This window comes from Amia ocellicauda, chromosome 14 (genome assembly GCF_036373705.1).
Source record: "Amia ocellicauda isolate fAmiCal2 chromosome 14, fAmiCal2.hap1, whole genome shotgun sequence".
Classification (NCBI taxonomy): Eukaryota; Metazoa; Chordata; class Actinopteri; order Amiiformes; family Amiidae; genus Amia; species Amia ocellicauda.
In genome coordinates this window covers 11,427,478-11,452,796 of record NC_089863.1, presented here as the reverse complement: position 1 = coordinate 11,452,796, position 25,319 = coordinate 11,427,478, and the positions used below count along the sequence as shown (strand labels likewise).

Sequence of the window (25,319 nt, the reverse complement as noted above, 5' to 3'; positions counted from 1 at the left end):
GACAGGAACCAGTCTGACAAGAATACAGAAGCCACACATCCCTACAATCTCTCTCTCTCTCTCTCTCTCTATCTCTCTCTCTCTCTCTCCCCCCCTCTCTCTCTGTGTGTGAAAGGCAGATGTCACCTGCCTGTGTACCTGCTGCAGTATTGCATACACTGTAGGGTCCTGAAGAGTTGCAGTACAGCAAGGTCTCCAGATCAACTTTATTATCCCATCCTCTCCGCTGCATCACACTTTAATATCACAATGTATCAATGTCGGTGGATCCAACACTATAGTAGTGTCAGGACTGGGGCCTGTGCCAAATGCATCAAATTAAACCCATTATTGAGTCGAATCACCTCATTTAAGGGCCTCAGCCAGAGAGATGCAAAGAATTGCAAGACATGAGGAGGCTGTCTGGCACTCTCAAGCCTGATTTATGTGAAGATACACCTAAACATATCTGCGTAGCGACGCAGAGAAGGGGTTTCTGGGTAAGTGTAGCTCACAGAGGAGCCGACACACACACACCTCCAAAATTTTAACTACATGTTGCATATCTCTGTGGTCCTGTGCGTCAAACAAACGTTGATTGGTTGAGCAGGGAGATTCTGAGAACCATGGCCATTTGCTCAGCTGTGCTTATTGGCGAGTGGTGGGTTGATTGATGTACAATGTATGGCTGTAGGTGCTGCAGCAGGTCAGAAAAACTATGTGGTGACATTTGAAAGTATTTAAAATGCATCTCCTCATACATGAAATGCAACTGCTCCCCTCATCTGTTCTGGATATGTGCAGAAGTCTCACAAAACTATGGGGCGCCGTTTGTGTCATACACAATACATACATGTCCCTCGAAATGCACTATTCGTGCATATAATGAGTATTTTGTCCTATAAAATACTTATTTCATGCTTAACAATTTTGTGAATGAAAAATAAAATGTACTTTGTCTTCTGTGGTTGGAATGTAAGGGAAAAAAAGTGTGTCCACAAAATGTAAAAGTTGCATTTCATTTCATGGTCAAAATGAAAACCCTATTTCATCATTTTGTCCATGAAATGAATTACAGATAATGTTCATTTCATGGCACGAAATGCGTATTATGTATGACACAAACAGCGCACCATAGAGAACAGGTTTCTGTTTCTGTGTTTGTTCTTCGTTTTTGGTAGATTTTGATTTCGTAAATGCGACACTGCACATGCACGTGTTAACATGACATTCAAGTATGGCTTCAGGCTTCAGAAGAAAACACGCTGTCACACTCGTTATGTCAGTGTACTCACTATTCCTGTCTTTTTATCACAGGGGTGGGGTATTAGTATAATTGGACAAATCAAACAGTGAAGATTGTGACTCCTGCGAAGATTAAGGAGGGGATGAGATAGAGAAAGAGGAGGGATAATAAAGAAAGAAAGAGAAAGGAAAAAATAGAGAGAACGAAAGAGAGAGAAGCTCAACTTCACTCCAATTGCCTGGTCTCAGAGACAGAGAGAGGACAGATGCACATGAGTGAGTGAAAGGGTGAAGGTTTGAAGGAGTGAGGGAGTGTGTACTTTCATTAGTTGTGATCGAGCCACTCAGTCATTAAAGTCAGTTATCTTGTTCCAGGCCCCACACAGCACCAGAGATGGTAAGACAATCTTCTTCTTCTGAAGATCCTCTTCAGTATTATTATTATTGCTACTTGTACTATTATAATAATAATATCACTGCTGCTATTGATGTTATTGTGTAATCTTATTGATGCCTCTACTACCACAGTTATCAGTGCACTCCCTTGTGAGTTCACACTGGTTTGGACTCCAGTCCTGCATCAGTCCTGCATGGGCAGCTGCACTGTGGATAAAGACTTAATAGATCCAGTGTGGATCCCTGGCAGCATCTGACAGCGACAGTGACGCTCTCCGGTGCAGTGCAGCTTTTTGGAGGTCAGGGTTATTGTCAGAAAGCATCTTACAAGTAGGCAAAAACCAGATACCAGCCTTGACCTCACACTGATCATAGGAATGTGCAGAATGCCAAACCTCACTCAACCAGATCAGCCACTTAGTGTCTCCAAGAGTGGCATAGTGACGGGGGAGTTGTTTTATTATTTATGTACTAATTTTATTTAAATAAACTGCTGGGGACTGTTGATTAAGCTGGGAAGTGCTGGAATTGGCACCCCTGATGGAGGGGCCCTGCACTGCTTCCTATATGCTGCCTGGCTCTGCTTTCCCCACTAATGCCAGAGCAGTGGATTTTGAACAATGCAGTCCCCCTTTTCAGCACAATTGCTTTGTTCTCTTCGGTATTGCATTGCTTTAAGTCACTCATGTAACCTCAGTGTCATGTAACTATTTACACCTTGGGTAAGGAGTGGTGCCATGGAGAAAAGACATCAGTCTACAAGCAACAACAACAACAACACCAACAAGAATGACAACAATTCTCAGCTTTCCTCACCAGGGTTGTAGTGTGCCGAATGACAGTGTTGACAGACATGGTGCAGACTTCACATTCTGCCACACCGCACAACACAAACCTGAGATTAGGGTTATATTATCTGCTGAGATTCAGCCAAATGCTTAAAAACTCATTGGACGGCACTTCACAGTGCAGATGGACAATGACCGGAAGCATACTGCAAAAGCAACCCAAGACTTTTTTAAAGAGAAGAAGTGGAATGTTCTGCAATGGCCAAGTCAATCACCTGACCTGAATCCAATTGAGCAGCATTTCACTTGCAGAGGGCAAAACTGAAGACAAAACGCCCCAAGAACAAGCAGGAACTAAAGACAGCTGCAGTGCAGGCCTGGCAGAGCATCACCAGGGAAGAAACCCAGCATCTGCTGATGTCTATGGGTTCCAGACTTCAGGCAGTCATTGACTGCAAAGGATTTGCCACCAAGTATTGAAACTCACAATTTAATTCATGATTATGTTAGTTTGTCCACATACTTTTGAGTATTGGGTCGACAACCTATAAAAATGGGTGTAATTCTTACACCAGCGGTCCCCAACCACCGGGCCACCACACTCGCTACCGGGCCACACGGAAAGGATAAATAATGTTTTTTTTTTTTTTTTTTTTATTAAAATCAAGGCTGAATATTTCGAGATGACCACTGTATTTACGCAATGACAGCGGTTTTCCACAATGACAGCGACATGGTTGAAATGTTTTTATAGTACTGACATCCACCCCCACCCCCCCCAGCCGGTCCGGGAAAATATTGTATATATGAGACCGGTCCGTGGTGCAAAAAAGGTTGGGGTCAAGCACATTTTGATCGTTTCCTTTCAAATCCATTGTGGTAGTGTACAGAGCCAAAATGATGACAATTGTGTCACTGTCCAAATATTTATGGACCTAACTATATACAGTATATAATTATTGTTATTGCTATTTCATATATTTCCTATCTCTCTAACTGAATTGTTTGTTAAGCCTACTGCATTTTTAACAGATTTGGAGAAAAGTTAAATACTTTTTTTCTGGAGTCCTACAAACAACAGAGATACCTGAACATAGTTTATGTAATACATGTGTTAGCCTGTAGTACTGAATGAGTTTATGATCACTGTTCAAAATTAATGTTGAAAAATGTACATTGGAACAACGAAAAACACAATGGAAATGCAATAAGTATGTTTTTATTGCCAGTATGTATTGTATACAAAATATAAATATATAAAATGATATATTTTATTAATATTTCAGGCTTTCACAATGAAGATCTCATAACTGATCACGGCTTCTACAACGTCTCCGAACTTCAGAATTACTTTCTTCTGTTTTGTTCTTTTAAATAATTATAACCTGTCAGAGGCTCTCTGGATTGTCACTCTGCTTAGTGCCACCTTCAAGCAGAAGTAACTGACCCAATCAGTGAAGCAAGGTTTTGGAAACCAATCTTTTTAGGACAGAACTGATCCGGGGACCAAACGTATGACACATGTGATTGGTTACTTGCCTTTAGGAGGCAGGGCATACATTATGCAGCCTGAGATTTGACAGGTTAGAATTATAAAAAAAAAAAAACAGGAGAAAGTAATACTGGAGTTTGGAAACATTTTGGAATCAGCATTAGATCAGATGTAAGATCTTTATCATCAAGCCGTGAAATATTTGACCATTTTATATATTTATATTTTTTATAGAATAAATAGTTTCATTAATAACTGTACTTATTGCATTTCTATTGTGTTTATGATGTTCCAATATACATTTTTCAACATTCATTTTGAACAGTGATCATCAACATTGTTACAGTACCACAGGCTAACACATTTATTACATAAAATATCTCTGATATATCTGTTGTTAATAGGACTACAGGAAAATTATTTAATGATTGACTGATTCTGTGTTGACAAACACGGTGTAACTGGAGGTGTCAGAAGGGTGATCTCTCACTCCAGTGTGATACAGTGTCACTGACTGGGTTGGACGGGAGGTCTCACACTCACTCACAGCCTCACTCTTCACTCCTGTCGACCCCCCCGGCCCCCTTCCCCCTACAGGACACCTATGAATACATGGACGGATGCTGGCAGGTAGGTGTGTTTGGAGATGAACTGACTGACTGACTGACTGACTGATACATTGATACACTGACTGACTTTGACACTGAATGACTGTCTGTCTGATGGAGCAAACCCATCACTGATTTGTCTCTCTGTTCTATGGCGTGCTCTGGTTGCCTGGGTGCTCCGGGGGTAGAAGGTCCAGCCCAGTGTGCTAAGTACACCGCCTCCGCTCCCTCCACCCAAACCCCACTTCAGCGGCACTGACATGCAGCCCCCTGCCAGGGTGCCTGGGGTAAGAGCGGCTCAACAGTCAGACCTCACACTCACAGCCACACCGCACAGCACAAACCTGCACATAGCATAACTCTACAGCCCGACTATTGTAACAGCACTATTCTGCTCTAGTGTTTCTACAGTATGACCCTTGTTTGTCACCTGGCTGTTATACTGTACTGACCAGTACAACCCCCTATTATAACAACACACCACCTATTGGAACAGCACTATTCTACTTTGATTACACTAGTGTTCTCTGTTTCTTCATCACAGGTCCTGACGCATTCACAGTCAATGCCTGAGGTGAGTGAGAGAGAGAGAGAGAGAGAGAGAGAGAGAGGGGGATGTTTATAAGTTATGAAAATGTCCCAGTTCACTCCAAAACATGGAGGTTTCCTTATATTAATTATCTTTCTTTCTTTCTCTCCTTCCCCCCTTGCTATTCCCTGAGCTGTCGAATCTCACAGGCCTGACCTGTGCAGAGACCTCCCCACTTTACTGTTGTCTCCTCACCTGCAGTCTATGATTGCGCATATTGATTAAATGGAATCAATGTGTTTTGCATTTTATTGAACTCTGCATACCTACGTATTTTTAGCACTTCTAATGTGTTACAGCCACTCCTCCATTGCTTACCCCTCCCTTTAGCTCTTACCCAGGACTATTCTGTCTGCACTGATTATCCCAGTGTACACAGATGTGGTGTTGTTGCATTTGTACTGATTGTAATAGTGCATGTTTGTAATGCTTCAAAATGTGTCTTGAGTAAACTGTAAGTCACTCTGGATAAGGGCATCTGCCAGGGACTGGCAATCGGAAAGTGCGGGAGAAGCCCTGGTGGGCCGGTCTGTTTGGACTTACATAGGCCTCTGGTCTATGTTTGATTTGCTGCCTGTTACATGCTGAGAATTACACACCATTATTAACTGGGCATTCTCACTCTCTTGCGCACACACATCATAAATACAATTTCTAAGGGGGAGGGGCGACCAATCCCTGAAAGGATTTGCCAGGACACCGATTTCATCTTTCATTTTACTCTATTATATTGATAGCGGATGAGTGTCATATCAGTCAAATATCTTCTATAGTAACAAGATACTCCACTCCGCCTCAGTTCCTCAATGTGCAATGAATCCCATTTGCTTACAGTAACAGAATGACATAATGTGCAAGTTAGCACACTCCAATACACTTTTTGTAATGTTTAAACATGTATACAGTTATGATGCTCAAGGAGTTGAGAGAGAGACAGAGACCGTGTGTGAGTGACTGTGTAAGAGAGAACACACTGCAACAACATTATCATGCTGCCCTGTTACTACTGCCCCCTACTGTACTGTCACTATTACTACAGCGTTATATTATAACAGCACTATTCTACTGTATTATATTGTTATTACAGCCCCCTATTGTAACAGCACTATTCTACTATATGTGCATTGTTATAACGGCCCTCTATTATAACAGCACTATTCTACTATATGTGCATTGTTATAACAGCCTCCTATTGTAACAGCACCTGCCTTCGTCTCTCTGTCTGTTATATAACACTTATACTACTACTACTAACAATAATAATATTAATAATAATGTGAACTAAAATTAATATAAATTGTGCTTTGTATTATTACTATATTATTATTATTATTATTATTATTATTATTATTATTATTATTATTATTATTATTGTTGTTATTATTGTTATTATTATTATCTATTAATTTTCCACAGAACAATGGGAGACTGACAGACTGCTGGTGGAAGAATCAAGGTGACTTGACAAATAATAATAATAATCATAATCATAATCATAATCATAATCATAATCATAATCATTATAATAGCCTGGCACGTCTGACTGTGTCCAGGTCCAGCAGTCCCCGAGTGATGCCCACAGGAGAACGGTGAGAGGGATTCACTCCACACTCCCACCCCTCTCCCTGTCCCTGCCCCGCACTATCCCTGCAGCACCACCTGTGAAACACACGTTAAGAGCTCCAGAAATACCAAGACACATACACTGAATTATATATTTTTAATACATATATATGTATGTGTATATATTACAACTTAAAAATTTGGAGATACTGTATTAAATATGTTTAGATATATATTTCCTTTACAGCAGGTTTTGTAGTAAATCAACATATTTGAAGCTATCAGATGTGAAACAAAACATTGTCGAAGTTTGAGAAAATACTGACATTATCTGAGCAATTGGGAGCTCCTGATGGAACAGAAACTATCAAACACTTCACCCCCCCGGGGCTGGACTCTGCAGACCCCCCTGTAATACACTGGCACTGTGCTGTAGTTTCTCACACTGATGAATATGCTTGCTCTGCAGTCTATGCTGAATTGCCTGGAGATTTCGACAGTAAGGAGACCCACCCTGAGGGACAGCAGGATGGGTAAGATGTCTCGCCACAAAGCATTCACAGTAAGGTGTTCAGATCTCCTCCTCTGTCCTCTCTCCTCTCTCCTCTGGCTGGGCTGGGTTGGGCTGGTCGGTGGGTCAGAGACAGGGAGCTCAGTGTTCCAGAGTCCTGGGCTTTCTAGTTCCACTGAGATTTGAAGACTCTCTCAGTGGCTGGCAGTGCAGGTGTGGTGGTGGTGGGGGGAGCATGCGAGTGTTTATTTGAAGCCACAGATCTCAACCACACTGAAATGCTTTCTCTCTCCCACTCTCTCTCCAAACTACCCTCCCTTACCACTCTCTCCCAATCCCTCTCCCACCTAACTCCCCACCCCCACTTCCTCTTCGGCAGTGAGCCGCTGTCTTCAGTGATCAATGCTCATGATTGTCTGGACAAATTCTGGCTACTGCTGCAGCAGCAGAGGGGGCCCCTGCACGAGCGCTGCCTGGGCCTGCTGGCGGCCGCGGATGAGGTGGAGCAGGTCCAGAAGAACACCCGCATCGCCCGCATCACAGGGGGCACGGCGGGGGCACTGGGGGGGACAGCGGCAGTGGCGGGTGTGATCTTGGCACCCTTTACCGGCGGCATATCCCTGCTGGCCACGGCCGCCGGGGTGGGGGTGGCGGTGGCTGGGGGTGCCACCAGAGCCGGGGCGGCCATCACCAACAAGGTCAAAACCTCCTCGGACCGCAAGAAAGTGGAGCAGCTGGTGATGGAGTACCAGGAGCAGATGGGCAGCCTGTGCAACTGCCTGAAGACCCTCAACACCTACATGGAGGAGCTGAATAAGCTGTTTCTCTCTCGCACCGGGGACCAGCAAACCCTCGAAGCCGCTTCTCGCCTCCTCCAGCTGTCGAAACAGGCCACAAGGGCAGAGCAGATCGCGAGCGTGGCTGAGGGCAGCCTGGTGGGGTTCTCACAGGGGCTGGGCAGCTTCTTCAGCAAGAAAAACACGCAGAAGATCAAGAAGGGGTCCCAGGACGAGCTGGCAGCCAAGATCCGCGCACTGGCCCAAGAGCTGGAGGATTGGGTGAAGGAGCTGGAGGACTTCAGCCAGGAGATAGAGAAGATGTGAGGCCATCTGAGAACACGGAGACCTAGACACACACAGACACACAGACCAAGAATGAGACAGGGGCACACACAGGCACAGACACAGGACTAGACAACCAGACACAGAGATACACAGACCCTGACACACACAGACACTGAGACATAGAGACACAGACACACAAACTGGAGCAGAAAGATGCAGACATGGATACAGAGACACACACAGACTCTTTTCTTATGCTTCACAATTTCCCACTTCTGTATTTCTGAGGTAATGAAGACATAATAATAACTGTAATCACTTTCCTAGCGTGGTGTTGGTTTGTTTTGTTGTATCGCTAAGCTCATTATAATAGTTTTTCTGTCTGATCTCTGACCCCACCTGGTGGGAGAATTCTGACATTGTCAAATTGTGCAAATTATCAAGGTGGATATTATTAAATTATCTAAATTGTATTTTATTGTACAATTATAAACATTGTCAGGCACACCCTAAACAGGACATTTGCAGTAGTGATCTATTAATAGTAGTCAAAGTAGTAAAAGTTGTTTAAATTATTGCTACTAGTAACAATGGAGGTTGTAATAGTAGTGGCTTTAATTCTCAGTATCTGTGGTATTACTAGTGGTAATTGTAGTAGGTCTGTTAGTAGTAGTAATCATCATTATTTGCAATTAACTGAACACAAGGTACCAATTGGCAATGATTGTGTGGTTACTGCATCAGGTTTGAGTTGAAAGTGAACCATTGCAGACCAGTGATCTACACCTCCCTCTAAACCCCACCTTCACAGAAAAACTCGCAATCAAAATTCTTGTAATCAAAATCAGAAAAACTCCAGACCAGAGCATAAGCGAAATTGATTAAATCAGGGTTTTGCTCTAGCTTTACAATTATGCTTGCATGTTTGTTTTGCTTCTGACGTTATTATTTTTGTTTATAATTCTATACAGCTTTTGATCTCAACATCCATTATTTCACTTTTACTAAAAAATATTCTTGGTTATATAATAGCGCTTGGGAACGTAACAACATATATAGCAAAAAACGTGCATGTATTCATTATATATTACACATGTATTTCTTTATTATGAATTAAATCAATATTAATTATGTAACTTTTATATACATATGTATGGAGGATAATTTCTGCCAAAATGAACTAATAAACAAACATATACAAGAAATACATGTTTATTTCGCATTTCATTTTAGCAGTATTCTCACCTTTGTGTTAATTCCATTTTGCAAGTCAAAGATGATCTGCTGACCTTGCCTGCTTTGGAAGAGCCAAGACATCTGAATACTCTACATGCAATGCCTAATACATAATACACTGAGTGTACAAAAAATTGGGAAGTTTACATATAGATAATCGTAAAATGTATCAACCACTGCTCACTTGAATCCCAGGCAGAGGCTCCTCGTCTGATTAGGCAACTGAAGCACGACTTCACTAAGAATTAAGAATTGTAATCCATTGTAAGAAAATACAATTATATGCAACTTATATGCAACTGAACATATTCTTTGTATATATTCCCTATAAGGGCTGTAGTGACAATATTGAAATCAGGCTTGTGAAGCCCGGAAGTGCAGCACCAGAGTGCACAGCGGATCACTCTGAGGCCGGAGACAGGACTCGGTCACTCTGAGGACGGAGACAGGACACGGTCACTCTGAGGCCAGAGACAGGGCACGGTCACTCTGAGGCCGGAGACAGGACACAATCACTCTGAGGCCGGAGACAGGACACGGTCACTCTGAGGCCGGAGACAGGACAGAGTCACTCTGAGGCCGGAGACAGGACACAGTCACTCTGAGGATGGAGACAGGACATGGTCACTCTGAGGCCGGAGACAGGACACGGTCACTCTGAGGCCGGAGACAGGACATGGTCACTCTGAGCCGGAGACAGGACACAGTCACTCTGAGGATGGCGACAGGACACAATCACTCTGAGGCTGGAGACAGGACACAGTCACTCTGAGGATGGAGACAGGACACGGTCACTCTGAGGCCGGAGACAGGACACGGTCACTCTGAGGCCGGAGACAGGACACGGTCACTCTGAGGCCAGAGACAGGACACGGTCACTCTGAGCCGGAGACAGGACACAGTCACTCTGAGGATGGCGACAGGACACGGTCACTCTGAGGCCGGAGACAGGACACGGTCACTCTGAGGCCGGAGACAGGACACGGTCACTCTGAGGATGGAGACAGGACATGGTCACTCTGAGGCCGGAGACAGGAGACAGTCACTCTGAGGATGGCGACAGGACACGGTCACTCTGAGGCCGGAGACAGGACACAATCACTCTGAGGCCGGAGACAGGACACAGTCACTCTGAGGATGGCGACAGGACACGGTCACTCTGAGGCCGGAGACAGGACACGGTCACTCTGAGGATGGAGACAGGACACGGTCACTCTGAGGATGGCGACAGGACACGGTCACTCTGAGGATGGAGACAGGACATGGCTCACAGCCCCTCTGCATCCTCTAACTCTGCATAGAGTTTTGTGGTTAAGAATATCATTGGTTTGCTGTATTTCTTTTACATTTTAAAATGAATTCTGTACAGAAAGACATTGTGAGTGAGATAAAACTGCGTGGATTTCAAACCGTCTTGGTTTTATTGTATTGAAACTCGACTGTAAAACACATATGAAATGTTTTTTTGTTGTTGTTGATTTTTGCCTGATATGTACCTCACCTGTGAGAAAAGTCACCAGACGCAGAGCATCAATTTTCAGTGGGAGAAAGGCTGTTACTAGCATATTGTTACATCTGTGCTGCACACTTGCCCTGTTCTCCACCTGAGGTCATCATCACCCGAATACTAAACCCTCACATTCCCCAGCAATCAGCCAATTCACATTGCTCACTTGCACCAACACTCTGCTCCCATTGGACCAGCACTACACTTCCCTGCCCCCTGCATCCCTCTGCTCTGCATTTAAACCCCCTGTTACTGCTGTTCAATACTCAGTCCTGTTTGTTTCTAGCTGCATTTCTAAGTAGTATGCCTGCCTTTGATTGACCTGTGTTCATGGCTATTGCTAGTTCTTCTCTACTCTGACCTATGGATTGTCCTCTGAGTTCTTGTATGGCCAATCAACTGACCCTTTGCCTGCTAACCTGACTACGCCTCTTGCCTTATCTCCATTGCGGTGTTTGCTGGCTTTTTCACCTGGCTTGTGACTTACCTGCTGCTTCCTGCACTTGAGTTCTCCACTTCCCTGGCTGTTTGTGGAAGAAAGTCATTACACAACTTTCTCCAACTTTCAGGGAATTCCTCATACAGCACTTAATCTAAAGTGACATCCAGATTAAGGATGTATGATTTGAGCATGGGTCAGGTTCTCAATGATAGTTTGAAACGCGTCTTCACAAGTCCATCAAGTCTCACTGGCACTGTAATAGGAGGAGTCATCTAACTCCCTTATTGGTTTTCCTCACTTCTTGGTGCCATAACCAAAAGTCAATTCATGAAGAGGTCTCCCCATGGAGAGTAGAGTAGCCTTCTATGAACATCTGGTAGTAGCCACAAAATCCAAGGAAAGACTGAAAGGTTTTCAAGTTGGTAGGTTTTGATCAGGTGGTGTGTGCACAAATCTTCGTTTCAATGTGTAGCCCTGAAGAAGCTTTTTATTTTGAAGACCCATTTGATCTGCGAAATGGTGAACCCATAGTCGGAGAACCTACTTGTACTAGCTCTATAAAGCTAGGTCTAAGCTAAAGCAAGTTTGTCTAGTTTTGTCTGTGACTGAGATGTTGGCTGTTTATTTTACTTAAATCTTAAATTTCTGAGTCACAAAATAAATATATACTGTAGCTTCTAAGTTTAATTAAAATGTTTAATTCAAATCTAAATGTTAAATATAAATATAAAGAACATATACATTGTCATAGTTGAGGGGAGGGTTTTTGTCAACCTTTAATGCTGGTATGTGTTCTATGGTATGTTGGCTGCTTCTATCTGACATGGTTTGTTTTAAGCTCAGCTGAAATCTCTTCCTAAAGGTTTTAAACCTGGAGATTAGAAAAATGTGCAAGGACACATTTTATATTTGGATATTGATATATTAAAATCTCAATTCAGAGGAACTGCATTTCTGACCCATTTGTGTTCTACTGCATTTGCTGTGTTTGTTCATCAACCTGAGTGGAGAGCTGCACTGTTTATAAATAAAGACTTCCAGCGCTGTCACGGTCTCCCCTGCTTCTACCTTAGTTCACCACCAGAGGTCTCCTTCTCCTTTCCTTTGTCCAGTTCAACCAGTTCTTCCACATTCTTTCCTTCCAGGTGCACCTGTTCTGTCCTCCTCTCCTGTCATTGGTTAGTCATTCATTCACCTAGTTCAAACCCTCTTTGCTACACAGTATTTAAACCCCTCTGTTTCGTAGCTTCTTTGTGAAGTCTTGCATTCTCTTTTGTATCAATGCCGAGCCTTGTTTCTTGTTTGCTTAACCGTGTATTTGACCTTTTGCTACCCTCTCTCGTTTACCCCTTTTTGGATCTCCCTACTAGTCTGTTTGCCTGATCGATTGACCTTGGACTGTCCTTGTTAACTCTCTCTCGTTTTGCCCTTATTGGATTATCTGCTTCATATCTAAGCCTGCACTTGGTTCCTTTCCTTTGGTCCTTGAGGACGTCACAAGCGCACATCAACTGCTTTTATTCCATCCACCTTGACCCCGGATCACAGTACACAGAGATGAACAGTAATGCATGCCATGTCTTTTTAAATACCTCTTCTTGAAGAATACTGTGATGTTTTGTAATGATTTGTTGGATTGTTTGCCATTAGTTACAGCAATTGTTGCCTCATTTTGTAATATTGAAAGGTCATTTTTGTATCTGTTTACAAGACTTATTATATTCATTATGAAACTGAAACCCCCGAAGATTATCTACAATCTTAAGTCAACGTGAACAGCACACTTAACATGATTGTATTACTTAATATGAGTGCTCAGTATATGTACAAGTATTCTAGAGTGTATGACACTCCCGGTACTGGTGTGTACAGTGGAGTTAATGATCTACTGTGGGCACTCCTCCTCCCTCTCTCCTTACATTGAAATAAAAACACACTCATTTTCTCCTATTTAAATGCTGTGAACTGCTAACTGACTGGTAAGGCTTATTTTTCTTTATTGTTTCATTGGACTTAAACCATTAAAATGTTATCATTAAACTCCCAAACAATGTGCAGAAGCTGAGTATACATTTTATACAAGAGACACCCATTTTGAAGAAACTATAGTTTAATTCAATTTTTATTCAGGGTGTGCCCTGTCACTGTTTCACCATATGCAGACCAAGAAGGATCAAAATGGCCAAGGAATACAATTCCAAGATCAGGGTGAGATCTGTTATCTCATTAAAGTATTACTGTTGATCACCTGTTGACTGACATAAGTGATAAGTAAATGTTGTTGTTGTTTTTTTTAATCTTTTATATACATTTTACACTCCAAATCAATGTTTCATAATTAATCTTGGAACTCCTTTTACATCTTTTTAAATGTAAATATAAATGTCAGGGTAAAACATATTTAATCTTCTTTGTAAACTAATCATTCCATCAAGAATAGTTGCACAAAAGTGTTTTACGTAAGTGGTTGATACAATAATGTTTTACTGTTCTAGCCCTTATGTTCTAGTAACAATCCTTTATTTACCATTTCAGGAAAGGGAAGCTTTTGACCTAGAATGGGAAGATTTTAACAATATCGAGGTGAGTGGATACATTTGCGTGACCTCATGATTACATCCTGTCTCTCATACACACATTGAGTCTCCTGTCCTACTGTGTTTATTAGTTTATTAGTAATCGCTTATTTGTCTTACTGTAACACTTCACCTTATGCATAGCTCTTCCATAATAACATGCACATATACAGATCATCCTCATCAGCCTATATTGACCACTGCTTGATGAAGGTGTCCCCAGGATGTTACCATCAATCAATAGCATGCATGCATCATACTTGTTGTTTTCTCTGTATGGGAAGCTTCCTGTAAAATTATTCTACTGTACTGTTTGATATGAATATTCAACTTTATTTTTAGAATAGCTCTCTAAATTTAAAACACCTTGTTCTTACTTTTGTGATATTTCTCTTCTCTCCTCAGGAGACTGTGGACAAAGGTGAAATCCATTTTGCTCCAATGTTCAATGATGATTAGTAAATTATCTATGCACTCGTCATCCAATGTCCTTGTATTTGATAACTCTTATATTTTATTTTCCATTCATTCGATTTTCCACAACCTGTATCTGTTGAACGTTACTGACTATACATCTAAATACAGTGCATGTACTTTATTTTGTTTTCCATTATGGTTTACGTTACACCACCCTGCACACAGATGCTTTTTTTTAACAACACACAAGCATTTAATTAAGATAATATAATGCACTGTCAATAGAAGAAAAAATAAATATAGATTAATACAGAAACAATCTGGCACAGTACTGGTAGACATGTTTGTTCTGTCAGGCTGGGTGGACTGGAACACTGATGAAGGATTCTCAGAGAAGGAGAAGGACGTGTAAGTAACAGCACAGTGCTGTGTATACACACACACACACACACACACACACACACACACACACACACACACACACACACACGGGAGAGAGAGAGTTGAATATATTGAAAAAAATTGTTTCACTATACTATCGACTTGATCAGTAATGTAATCCAATACATTACTCTAAAGCAGTAACATGCAGAAATCCTTAATAAAAATAAATGTCAAATATGTGCCCCTATAGCATTTACATTTGTTATAATGTAATCTACTGCACTGTGGTGCAGGAGAACCGTGTTTGAATATCGCTGTGGTCAGAAGATTTTGGAACCTTTTCTCATATACAAATTACATTCTTTACATAAAGTGAATTTAGTAAAATTAAATTTACATTAAGCATATTATTTATTAATACAGTATATTTTATGGACAGCTGTCATTGACAGGTGTGGAGCTGCTGCCACATTCACCTACATGTCTTTTTCTGGTTTTGTTTGTATTTTAATTTACAATTATACAGTCATGAATATTGCCGTAATCACAAAGTAACTTTTCGTGGTCAATGTTTGTTAAGGGCATGAGCCCACATTTAGGGGTTTCCCAGTTACTTCTGATTGGTCAGATTATTTCCAGTCACAGCGAAATAAAACAAAAATAGAGATGCAAATTCTTTCTTAAAGCAATGTCAATCACCAGCAGTGTGGAAGCTCCAATTGATATACAGGCAGATCTAACATTTTTGTGTGTATTCACCCCTGGTGTTTTTCTTTGTAAAGTTTGTAAAGATTTAAGTTAAATATTTATATAAAATCGTTTAGCATACTACGGAGCCTTGGAGGGGACATGAAATAAAATGTATATTGTGGGAACAATTTATTATATCATGGGAATTATATACTTAAATCGCACAATATAATACAGTGAGGGAAAAAAGTATTTGATCCCCTGCTGATTTTGTACGTGTGCCCACTGACAAAGAAATGATCAGTCTATAATTTTAATGGTAGGTGTATTTTAACAGTGAGAGACAGAATAACAGCAAAAACACATACATTGATTTGCATGTTAATGAGGGAAATAAGTATTTGACCTCTTCGACTTAGTACTTGGTGGCAAAACCCTTGTTGGCAATCACAGAGGTCAGACGTTTCTTGTAGTTGGCCACCAGGTTTGCACACATCTCAGGAGGGATTTTGTCCCACTCCTCTTTGCAGATCCTCTCCAAGTCATTAAGGTTTCGAGGCTGACGTTTGGCAACTCGAACCTTCAGCTCCCTCCACAGATTTTTGATGGGATTAAGGTCTGGAGACTGGCTAGGCCACTCCAGGACCTTAATGTGCTTCTTCTTGAGCCACTCCTTTGTTGCCTTGGCTGTGTGTTTTGAGTCATTGTCATGCTGGAATACCCATCCACGACCCATTTTCAATGCCCTGGCTGAGGGAAGGAGGTTCTCACCCAAGATTTGACGGTACATAGCCCCGTCCATCGTCCCTTTGATGCGGTGCAGTAGTCCTGTCCCCTTAGCAGAAAAATACCCCCAAAGCTTAATGTTTCCACCTCCATGTTTTACGGTGGGGATGGTGTTCTTGGGGTCATTCCTCCTCCTCCAAACACGGCGAGTTGAGTTGATGCCAAAGGGCTGCATAGTATGCTAAACCATTTTATATAAATATTTAACTTAAATCTAAAATTTCTGAGTCACAAAATAAATATAAATCTTCTATGTAAATGTTTAATTCAAATCTAAATGTTAAATCTAAATCTAAAAAACATATACATTGTCATAGTTGAGGGGAGGGTTTTTGTGAGCTTTTAATGCTGGTATGTGTTCTATAGTTGTCCATTACTTGATCCTATAACTTCATTTGTATATTTGATCCATTTTACCAACCCTCGTTTCTCTCTACCATATCTGTTTAAATAGGCATCGTACCAAAACAGCTCTACGACTTCATGGAGTGTATGAGTGGTTCTACCCCTTCTTTGAGAATCAAGCTGACGAACTCCAGAAGATGCTGGGTGAGATGGAGGAAATCGCTGATGGGGTGGATAAATTTCACAGAGGTGCGACGGTTGCCAGTGTGACAGGGGGCGTTGTGAGCGCAGCTGGGGGCATTGCAACCATCACTGGGCTCGTCCTTGCCCCGTTCACTTTCGGGGCATCTTTAATTGTGACAGGTGTGGGACTGGGAGTAGCTGCAGCTGGAGGCTTGACCAGCGCTACAGCAGCCCTGTCAGAAACCATTAACAACTCTCTGGACCGCACAAAAGTTGAGAAGATTTTCAACGATTACAAGCAGAAGATAGAGCAAATTGAGAAGACCTTGAAATTTATAGAGGATGGGGTTGAGGTCATGAATACATTGGATTACTCTAATCTCAATCAAACAGGTTTTGTAGATTCAAAGCTTGATTTTGATAAAATGAAGCTTGCAAGACAGACTGGGAGGGGTCTGATTAATGTAGTGGAGATGGTGCGAGTGGTGCAGATGGGAAGGTTAGCAGGGGGGACAATGAGGGCTGTTCGTGTGGCTGGGACGGCAACAGGGATTCTCTCTGGGTTTTTCCTCATTCTGGATGCCTATTTCATCGCCAAGGACTCCATGGACCTGCATGAGGGAAAACATACTGAGTTTGCAAACAACATCCGTGACTTAGTTGAAAAGCTGCAGGAGGGGCTGGATGATTTAAAACAAATACACAAGGATATGAAATTAAACCCAGAGTCAGCAAACTAGTGTAAGAAGGAAGGTTTGAATTTCTCTTTTGCAAGGATTTACAGCTGGTATACAGGAGGTGTCACAGTTCCCTAGCCCTGACCCTCTTCCCCCACTAGAGGCCGCCAATGTTCCCTTACCTTTTCCTGCTCCCTTCACTGCTTTCCTTTTTTTTCATTCTATCAATTAACATTCCTCCTCACCCTTGTGCACTTCTGCTCCTGTCCTTTGTTCTCATTGGTCCTGCTCTTCTCTTCCTAGTTTCTGCTCTCCTTTATAAACCCCTCACTGCCCTCTCTCTTGGTGAAGTGTTGTCAGCTCTCCCTGCTTCACCTCGCCTTGTTCTCCTGGTTCCTTGTTCTCGCTCGCTCACTCACTCACTCCTTCCCTCCTTGTCCTTCCTCTTTCGCTTTATGCCCTGTCCTTGTCTCTCTCTTTCTGTTCTGCATCTGTTTCTCTTGACCTCCTAGATTTCGACCTTTTGCCTGTAACCTCGACCTCGCCTTTGGATTCTCCTTGGTTTCTGTCTGCTCATTGCAGTAGCTCTGCACTTGGGTCCTGTCTCTAACAGCTTTACGGTCCTCCCACGAGGTAAACGTGACATGAGGTACCTTGGACTCTATGAAATATGTGCGTCAGGGAGACGTTGTCAAACTGATTTAAGTTTAATCTTCCCTTATCAATGCAATATACAAGATCTGGGGGAGCTCAGGATCCCATGATGGGACCCACCTCCGGGGACGGTTAGTTCCCCCTGCTGGAGCCCGAGTCCAAGATCTTTTAAAGATTTTACGGATGACTGTTTTTAAAAAAGATTTTAAATAACGAATCTTAATTGTTTTTAAAGATTTAGTTGTTTTTAAATCACAATTGTTCAGGGTTTTTGGTAGAGTTTTGTTATATTTTGTTGTCAAATACATTGACCGTTTTGGGTTTAATTTAAAATGCATTAGACCTTTTTTGTTTGTTTTTTATTTTTACCTTTTAATTGTTTTTTTAATTTGTTTAATGCATTTTCAGTTATTTTCAATGTATTTGACTCTTTTGTTGGTGTGCAGTTTTTTGCTTTTATCACGTTTTGTTTTGTTGATTTGAGCACGTTTATTTTAAAGTTAATTGTTTTAGTTTTGTTAAAATCACAAAGATTTTAAGTGATTTTAAGGATTGACATTTTAATTATTTTAATCATAAGTATTAAAAATTGAATTGTTTTTATTTAAAGTAAATGTAAAATACTCAACCTAATAAACAGTATTTATCTATGCATTAGCCTGGGAACTGTCCTTCCTGAATAAATATATTCAGCTTAGCTTGCTTAAAAGATAACAAATTATAACCATACATTTATATACGAAAGTAAACGAAAGTCTTTTTGTAAGAGAAATGTTGTATCACTTGATGCATTTTTTCTTTTCCAGCTGTGTGAAATAGACATTCCAATGAACACTATAACCTGATTGAAGGCTGAGTTTCTTCCACACTAGAAAATATGTTTATTATCTTTATAATTATATTTAGAAAGAAATAAACACTCAAAATCAATAAAAAAAATTGATTAAAATTGTTCTAAGTAATAATTTGTAGCCAACGTTTTGGTAGTCATCACGGTAAGGAATACCCCTAGGCAGTTCCCTCATAGCTGCAAATACAGCAAATAAAATGGTATTAACAATAACTGACAAAATGAATGATCTGATAATACTTATATTTTACATGTGTAGTATTGTCAATACTGGTGTCCCATCCTGGGTGCATTCCTGCCGGGATTGGCTCCGGCTTCCCTGCTACCCTCACCAAGATAAGTGGTTTCGAAGATGGGTGGATGGAGTATTGTCAATATCAAAATGTGCCTCAAAGAAGTTAAAAAGTAATATATTAAAAAAAAAACGTAGAGCTAAAAAGTCAATACTCCTGTGCTCTTTTTCGTTGTGTCTTTTGTGTCCCTTTACTGCTCAAACCAATCCCCTTTAAGGCCAGGTTGCTTCAAGACAGAGAGGGGCGAACAGGTGTTAACAGTTCACAGAAAGTTAAATTAGAGCAATAATAAGAATTAAAGCAATAAACCACAATAAAGTGAAAGAAAAACACATAGAAATAACACAATGATTACAAAATAGTGTAAAATGTAATGAATGAACTAAAGACTATACACAAAAACTAGAAACAAAACCATAGCTCCTCTCAAGTCTAAACTATACACTCACCTAAAGGATTATTAGGAACACCTGTTCAATTTCTCATTAATGCAATTATCTAACAAACCAATCACATGGCAGTTGCTTCAATGCATTTAGGGGTGTGGTCCTGGTCAAGACAATCTCCTGAACTCCAAACTGAATGTCTGAATGGGAAAGAAAGGTGATTTAAGCAATTTTGAGCGTGGCATGGTTGTTGGTGCCAGACGGGCCGGTCTGAGTATTTCACAATCTGCTCAGTTACTGGGATTTTCACGCACAACCATTTCTAGGGTTTACAAAGAATGGTGTGAAAAGGGAAAAACATCCAGTATGCGGCAGTCCTGTGGGCGAAAATGCCTTGTTGATGCTAGAGGTCAGAGGAGAATGGGCCGACTGATTCAAGCTGATAGAAGAGCAACTTTGACTGAAATAACCACTCGTTACAACCGAGGTATGCAGCAAAGCATTTGTGAAGCCACAACACGTACAACCTTGAGGCGGATGGGCTACAACAGCAGAAGACCCCACCGGGTACCACTCATCTCCACTACAAATAGGAAAAAGAGGCTACAATTTTCACAAGCTCAACAAAATTGGACAGTTGAAGACTGGAAAAACGTTGCCTGGTCTGTTGAGTCTCGATTTCTGTTGAGACATTCAGATGGTAGAGTCAGAATTTGGTGTAAACAGAATGAGAACATAAATCCATCATGCCTTGTTACCACTGTGCAGGCTGGTGGTGGTGGTGTAATGGTGTGGAGGATGTTTTCTTGGCACACTTTAGGCCCCTTAGTGCCAATTGGGCATCGTTTAAATGCCACGGCCTACCTGAGCATTGTTTCTGACCATGTCCATCCCTTTATGACCACCATGTACCCATCCTCTGATGGCTACTTCCAGCAGGATAATGCACCATGTCACAAAGGTCGAATCATTTCAAATTGGTTTCTTGAACATGACAATGAGTTCACTGTACTAAACTGGCCCCCACAGTCACCAGATCTCAACCCAATAGAGCATCTTTGGGATGTGGTGGAACGGGAGCTTCGTGCCCTGGATGTGCATCCCACAAATCTCCATCAACTGCAAGATGCTATCCTATCAATATGGGCCAACATTTCTAAAGAATGCTTTCAGCACCTTGTTGAATCAATGCCACGTAGAATTAAGGCAGTTCTGAAGGCGAAAGGGGGTCAAACACAGTATTAGTATGGTGTTCCTAATAATCCTTTAGGTGAGTGTATATTGAACAGGTTCCCTCTCTACACACATAACTAATCACAACCATGAACACAACAAACAGCTGCTACCAAATCCAATGTACAATCCAATTTGCAATCTGATGTGAAGTCTAAGTCCATTATTATAATTTCCTCCCTTGGGGTCCACGGAGTTGCAGGGCAGTTCAGGGTGGTCTCTCACTGCATCAACCAGCACGGCGTCACACATTTTTCTTTCCATCCATCTCTCCCTCTCCTGCTCTCATTCTTTCAATACTCTCTCTCTCTCTCACCTCAATGGACTCCTCTTGCAGGGTCTCCAGCCCTGGTCCTGCAGAGACACAGTCCAGCACAGCAGGGTCTCCAGCTCACCTGGATTATCACATTGAGATTATTATGTACCACACTGTCCTGCACTGTTCTCCACTTTACTGAACCATACTGTGCTGTTCTGCACTGTGCCGTGCTCAACTCCTCTCTGCTGCATCACACTTTAATCTCATAATTTATCAATGTTGACGGATGCAACACCAGTACACTACAGTGGTGTCAGGGCTGGTGGGGCCGTGGCCACTTCCCATGGCTCCTCGGCCTGTGCCAAATGCATTCAATTAAACCAATTATCAAGTCGATTCAGCTAATTTAAGGGCCTTGGCTGGAGTGATGCAAAGAATCACAAGACATGAGGAAGCCATCCAGCACTCTCAGAAGAAAACTATTCCAGTCTCCCTTCCCCACACAGAGTTGATAAGACAATCTTCTTCTTCTTAAGATCCTCTTCAGTATTATTATTATTGCTACTATTATTATGATAATAATTAACTGCTGTTATTTATATTATTTTGTATTATTGATGCTTCTACTACCACAATTTATCAGTGCACTCCCCTTTGAGTTCACACTGCTTTGGGCTCCAGTCCTGCATCATTCCTGTATGGGCAGCCACACTGTGGATAAATCAATCTATACATTTTTATTTGTATAGCACCCTTTACAGGGTAGCCACAGAGCGCTTTACAGAATGATACACCTACAACAACGAAGTAAATAAATAAACTTTGAACAATTTAAATAAAAATCTTCAGACATGATTTAAAGGATAAGACAGAAAGATCTCTTACATTGGAAGATCATTCCAGTTTTGGAGCCCTATAACTAAATGTTCTGCCACCTGCGGTTTTCTTGTGTAAAGACTTTATCGACCCAGTGTGACAGGGCAGATTTCTGGAAGTCAGGGTTCTTGTCAGAAAGTTACTTACAAGTAGTAAAACCAGGTACACAGGCCTGCAATCACACTGATCACAGGAATGTGAAGCATGTCAAATCTCACACAACCAGACCGGCCATTGGGGCAGCAGTGTGGAGTGTTATTATTTTTATTACTATGATTTCTTGGCAGACACCCTTATCCAGGGCGACTTACAACATAAGTGCAAACAAAGTGCAAGAATACAGTTTAAGTACAAGGCATCAAACATTACAAATTCAAATTTACAGTAAACAGAGCAATTCAAAATATAATACATTTTACAACTTCCAATTTACACAGGTAAGTGTGAACCTTCTGTGGTTTACCTAGATTGCTCCAGGGTGTCTGCTAAGAAATATAATAATAACTTTGTGTTAGAGGGCATCAGATGGGTGATTTTGTGCTGTGCTGTGCTGTGTTGGCACAGTTGGGTAGGGAGTGGTGCCATGATGAAAAGTCATCAGCCAAGCAAGCAACAACAATGACGACAATGACAACGATTTTCAGCTTTCCTCATCAGGGCTGTAGTGTCCCGACTGAGTGTTGACAGACACGGTGCAACTGAGGTATAGAAGGGCGATCTCTTACTCCAGTGTGATACAGTGTCACTCACTGGGTTGGAGGGGCGGTCTCACACTCACTCTCCTCTCCTGTCCCCCCTCTCACCACTGGACAAACAGCCTGGGAAACACACCTATAAGGACATTTTGGAAAAATAAGCTGGTGGGGATGAATCTCTCTCACATCAGGGAACAGCATGCCCTCACTGCCGCTTCCCTCCTTGTCCCACTGTCAAGCTGGGCCACCAAAGTGGAGCAGATCGTGAGCGTGGCCGAGGGCAGCCTGGTGGGGTTCTCACAGGGGCTGGGCAGCTTCTTCAGGAAGAGAAACACGCAGAAGATCAAGAAGGGGTCTCAGCACGAGCTGGCAGCCAAGATCCGCACACTGGCCTATGAGCTGGAGGATGGGCTGAAGGAGCTGGAGGACTTCAGCCAGGAGGTAGAGAGGGTCTGAGGCCATCTGAGGACACGGAGACCTAGACACACACAGACCAAGAATGAGACAGGGGCACATACAGGCACAGACACAGGACTAGACAACCAGACACAGAGATACACAGACCCTGACACACACAGACACTGAGACATAGAGACACAGACACACACACATAGAGATGGAAATAGAATGGAAAACACAGAGACAGGTACAGAGACACTTTTTTTGCTTCACCTTTTCCTGCAACTCTCTTTCTGACACAGAATTTTAAGAAGATAATAACAATATTATTAATAATAATAGCACACCCTTCTGTAATGCTGTAATACTGTCTTTCCTAGTTTGCTTTGTTCCATATGCTAAATAGTGTTGTTTTTTTGTCTGATCTCTGTCGCCACTTAGTGGACGAAATCTGTTATTGTCGAAAGACGTACGTTATTAAATTACATTGGTTGTGTTTTATTGCACAATTATAAACAATGGTAGACTACAAATGTTTTAAATTGTATTGAGTTGTATTTATGCAGCGCCAAATGTAAAACAGCGCACACTTTTTCCGCATGTCCTTTTTCACAGATTTTACTTTAATCTTATGTTTTTTCCAGATTCAGAACATAATTAAGGCTTTTTGGGAAAATGTATAAATATTTCGAATATTAAAATAAATACTTAAAGAAATGCTGAATCTCCGTTTGAATTAATCGTTTGACTAAATATTTAGCTAAATCCTAAATATGGGCTTTGCAATCTAAACATTTAACTTTAAATTACATATTTAACTTACATTTTAAATCTGTCACAACATAAATTAAATAAATAAATACATTAAATAAATGTTTAGGTTAAATCTAAATATTAAATCTAAAACGAAATCTAAATGTTAAATTTGCAAAATAAACATATAACATGCAAATACAGTCCCGACCATGTGGGAAAGCTCAGCCTCTCACAGTGGGGCGTGGTGGTATGATTTCTGTATTATAGAAGCGATTCCATCCATCCATTGTCAATGACAGCTCCATCCAGCACAGACTTTGCCCAACCCAGCGGGCACAGGGTGCCAGGAAGGGCACACACGTGGCACAGCAGTAATTGACATGTACTTTTGCAGTAGAGATGTACTGATAATAGTCAAAGTCCTAAAAGTCATTGTAATTATTGCCTTCTGTTCGGGAGGGGAGTGGAGACAGTGGGCAGGTTGCCAGATGTGCATGGAAACGCTCCAGGTATGTATCTGGACCTGTTTCTAGGTCGAGGGAGAGACAGAGATAGCACAGCCCCCCACATACTCACTCTCTGACACAATTACACAATGAAGAGCCCGGGCTGCCGTCGGGCACTATTGCGTAAAATGTGATGGTACAGGACAGTGCAGTTTCTGGGTAATGACTTGCGACATGCATCACTTATAAATGCATAACTTAAAATAATAATAATAATAATAATAATAATAATAATAATAATAATAATAATAATAATAATAATAATGATGAGTAAGCAAATAAAGTTAAATAAAGAAACGCGTTGCGACACCCAAAACAGACTAGAACATCACAGAACGACGGCATCCACTATTAGAAGAATAATGTCTGTTTCATTATTGTGTGACTGACGCCTTTGCCCAAGGCGACGACCTGTCAATCAAGAACTGAAGGGCTAAACATGGCACGATACTATAGCCCGTATTGACAGACATAATCTACATATCTCCTCATACATCTATGTAGGCCATCTATATACATTTCAATATCCACATTCAAAGAGTAAAAAAAAAAACAACTAAAAACTGGTGAGACTCAACTTAGACATTGTGAGCAACGTGGCTGCAAATGATGCGTCGGGGACTGCGGGGGACAGCAAATCGATCGAGAAATGATGTTATAATATTATGATTAAAACACATGAATTTAGTCACGCTTGTGATAGAAAATGATTTTAAAAATGGTCAATAAAACTATATTTAGAAATCAGGCAACGTAGATGTTACAATACTTGAAATGCGCGTTGAGTGTGTGTTGAAGCAGTGTTGAAATAAATCATGTCAAAGAACTGAGTCTATCTGGTGTATTAGTAACTGTATTTTTCGTTTGTTTTAGATGCTGCTCATGCTAGGCAATGTGCTCCCCTCCATGCCTGTCGTCCATAACACCTTTGGCT

General features: G+C 41.4%; 2 protein-coding genes across 13 annotated transcripts; both read left to right on the top strand.

The window, feature by feature from the left end:
• The first annotated feature begins 1,377 nt into the window (after positions 1-1,377).
• On the top strand, positions 1,378-8,558 carry LOC136768697 (apolipoprotein L domain-containing protein 1). 11 transcript variants are annotated; one of them, XM_066723021.1, is made up of 8 exons: positions 1,378-1,500; positions 1,600-1,621; positions 4,498-4,530; positions 4,700-4,795; positions 5,053-5,082; positions 6,514-6,553; positions 7,130-7,193; positions 7,551-8,558. In XM_066723021.1, exons 2-8 carry the CDS (start codon positions 1,619-1,621, stop codon positions 8,272-8,274), a joined length of 990 nt encoding a protein of 329 aa, XP_066579118.1. In that variant the 5' UTR covers positions 1,378-1,500; positions 1,600-1,618; the 3' UTR covers positions 8,275-8,558. The 11 variants fall into 11 exon arrangements, with proteins under 11 accessions (XP_066579118.1, XP_066579115.1, XP_066579112.1 ...); XM_066723018.1 differs by having other exon boundaries at positions 1,379-1,500; positions 4,697-4,795; XM_066723015.1 differs by having other exon boundaries at positions 1,379-1,500; positions 4,396-4,530; positions 4,697-4,795.
• A 3,959-nt stretch (positions 8,559-12,517) lies between these two features.
• Positions 12,518-19,332, top strand: LOC136768698 (apolipoprotein L3). Of its 2 annotated transcripts, none has more exons than XM_066723028.1 (6): positions 12,518-12,984; positions 13,551-13,628; positions 13,956-14,003; positions 14,402-14,417; positions 14,770-14,821; positions 16,728-19,332. In XM_066723028.1, the coding sequence occupies exons 2-6, from the start codon at positions 13,599-13,601 to the stop codon at positions 17,539-17,541; spliced, it is 960 nt and encodes a 319-aa protein (XP_066579125.1). In that variant the 5' UTR covers positions 12,518-12,984; positions 13,551-13,598; the 3' UTR covers positions 17,542-19,332. The 2 variants fall into 2 exon arrangements, with proteins under 2 accessions (XP_066579125.1, XP_066579124.1); XM_066723027.1 differs by having other exon boundaries at positions 12,518-13,399.
• The last annotated feature ends 5,987 nt before the right edge of the window (positions 19,333-25,319 follow it).

Bases quoted from the DNA above. Each gene is read 5' to 3' on its own strand.
- LOC136768697 (XM_066723015.1), top strand. The intron at 4,796-5,052 runs GTAAGAGCGGCT...TCTTCATCACAG, and splicing joins CCCCTGCCAGGGTGCCTGGG to GTCCTGACGCATTCACAGTC. The intron at 5,083-6,513 runs GTGAGTGAGAGA...AATTTTCCACAG, and splicing joins ATTCACAGTCAATGCCTGAG to AACAATGGGAGACTGACAGA.
- LOC136768698 (XM_066723028.1), top strand. From the start codon at position 13,599: ATGGCCAAGGAATACAATTCCAAGATCAGG. The intron at 13,629-13,955 runs GTGAGATCTGTT...TTACCATTTCAG, and splicing joins AATACAATTCCAAGATCAGG to GAAAGGGAAGCTTTTGACCT. The intron at 14,822-16,727 runs GTAAGTAACAGC...CTGTTTAAATAG, and splicing joins TCAGAGAAGGAGAAGGACGT to GCATCGTACCAAAACAGCTC.